At 47.3% G+C, this 1,608-nt stretch overlaps 1 protein-coding gene across 1 annotated transcript in view; it reads left to right on the plus strand.

The window, feature by feature from the left end:
- Positions 1-448: 448 nt before the first annotated feature.
- The window catches only part of PLA2G4A (phospholipase A2, group IVA (cytosolic, calcium-dependent)), a gene marked incomplete at its 5' end in the record, with an annotated part of 37,039 nt that continues 35,879 nt past the window's right edge, over positions 449-1,608 (plus strand). The window contains one exon of the mRNA XM_009077813.1: positions 449-597. Coding sequence (XP_009076061.1) covers positions 449-597 — 149 coding nt within the window. The remainder of the gene's footprint in view (positions 598-1,608) is intronic.

A 1,608-nucleotide genomic window follows, 5' to 3' on the forward strand; every position in this document is an offset into this window, starting at 1 on the left:
CCAAACCAGCAAAGGTGAAAGAGATCCAAAACTATACACCACACTACTTGTTTTGATTTACTGGAGACTGGTTTTGTGGAACACTTACTTCTGTGACCTGAGCCAAAGCAATTAAAGTCTAGAAAAAGAGGAAGGGGTAAAAGCTTTTAAAAACATCTCTGACTGCCTGGCAGAAGCATACATATTCCCAGTAAACCTGACTCTGTCCCACTGCAATTCTGTTTGCTCAGCGCTTTTCTCCTCCCCTCTTAAAAGCCTAAGGTCTGTTTCTTCTTGAGAGATTGTTAATATCCTTGTGTCATTCCTGTCATTAGATTTATGTACTTTGGATATTTGCTTATTTGTCCATCAGAGACCATGAGGTGATCTGTAGTTTCACATAATTGTGTCAATTATTACAACCCAAACCTGTGTGTTCCCTAACCTGAGCATGTGGTTTGCTCCACAGTTGACACTCCAGATCCCTACGTGGAGCTTTTCATCCCAACCGCCCCTGACTGCAGGAAGAGAACCAAGCATTTCAATAACGACGTGAATCCCGTGTGGGATGAGACCTTTGAGTTCATTCTGGACCCCAACCTAGAGAACGTTCTTGAGGTAAATCACATGGCTGAGCTGCAGCTGTGGAGATGGAGAGAACAGTGCCTGGAAGGGCCAAATAGCAGCATCTGTTGTTTCAAAACATTAAAGGCTGGGCTTTGCCTTTGGGAATGGTTCTAAGCAAGGGGTGTTGTATGGATCGAATTATTCAAAGAGAAGCCTTGAGAGTCATTACAAGATATGCCTGTGAGTCATCTCGCGGCCTGCTCCTGAGGGCTAGGAGCTCAAGGTTCCTCTCATCAGCCAGAAAGCATTCACTCCTCGCTTCCTACACTGATTCAGCTATTGTGGACAGGGAATAGGTGGGGCTAAAGTCAAGTCTCTGCCCATTCCCTGCTGCTCCCTGAGGAGACAGAAAGCCAGAGCATAGTTCTGCTGTCTCCTCCCTGCCTGGAGCCAGGGGCTGGGTAGCCCACCCAGTGCTGCTCCGGGTACCAGTCCATGTGCAGGCTTGTTGGCTAAGCCATTGGTCTCTGTGTTAAACCTTTCCAGGCTGTGTGCAAAAGGTGAGTGTTAGGTGTAAGTGCTTTGTAAGTGGGCACGGCAAGCATTAAAGGTTCTCTCTGGTCCTTTGTCAGCTCTGTTCCTCGTAGGAGATGGCCCTGGCACATACGGTCTCCTGACCCAAGCTGTTGGGAGTCAGTGTGAACTGGCCAGCTGGGACAGAGGATATAGCCTGATTTCTTTGAGCTGGTGACCATCAACCCTTGGAACTGGGCTTCCTACCAGCTCCCTGTGTTCTGGGGAGAGGGGTGGGCTCTACAGTTTGGGAAGAACTCTCGCATACATCCTGCACTAGAGACAAAAACTATTAGGGAATTCAGAATTACTTCAGCTCTGCAGGAAGAAATTACCCAAACAGCTGGTCGGGTGCAACAGTCAGCTGTGTTTACTCTTACCAGCTGTTTTAGTTGTACACATACAAACTGGCCACCTGAAACCTGAGAAAGGTTTAAAATCTCCAACTCAGTTCTTGCTTTCTAATAACAAGTCAGGCAAATAGCAGGA

The sequence above is a fragment of the Acanthisitta chloris genome, unplaced genomic scaffold, assembly GCF_000695815.1.
Source record: "Acanthisitta chloris isolate BGI_N310 unplaced genomic scaffold, ASM69581v1 scaffold4337, whole genome shotgun sequence".
NCBI classification, from domain to species: Eukaryota; Metazoa; Chordata; class Aves; order Passeriformes; family Acanthisittidae; genus Acanthisitta; species Acanthisitta chloris.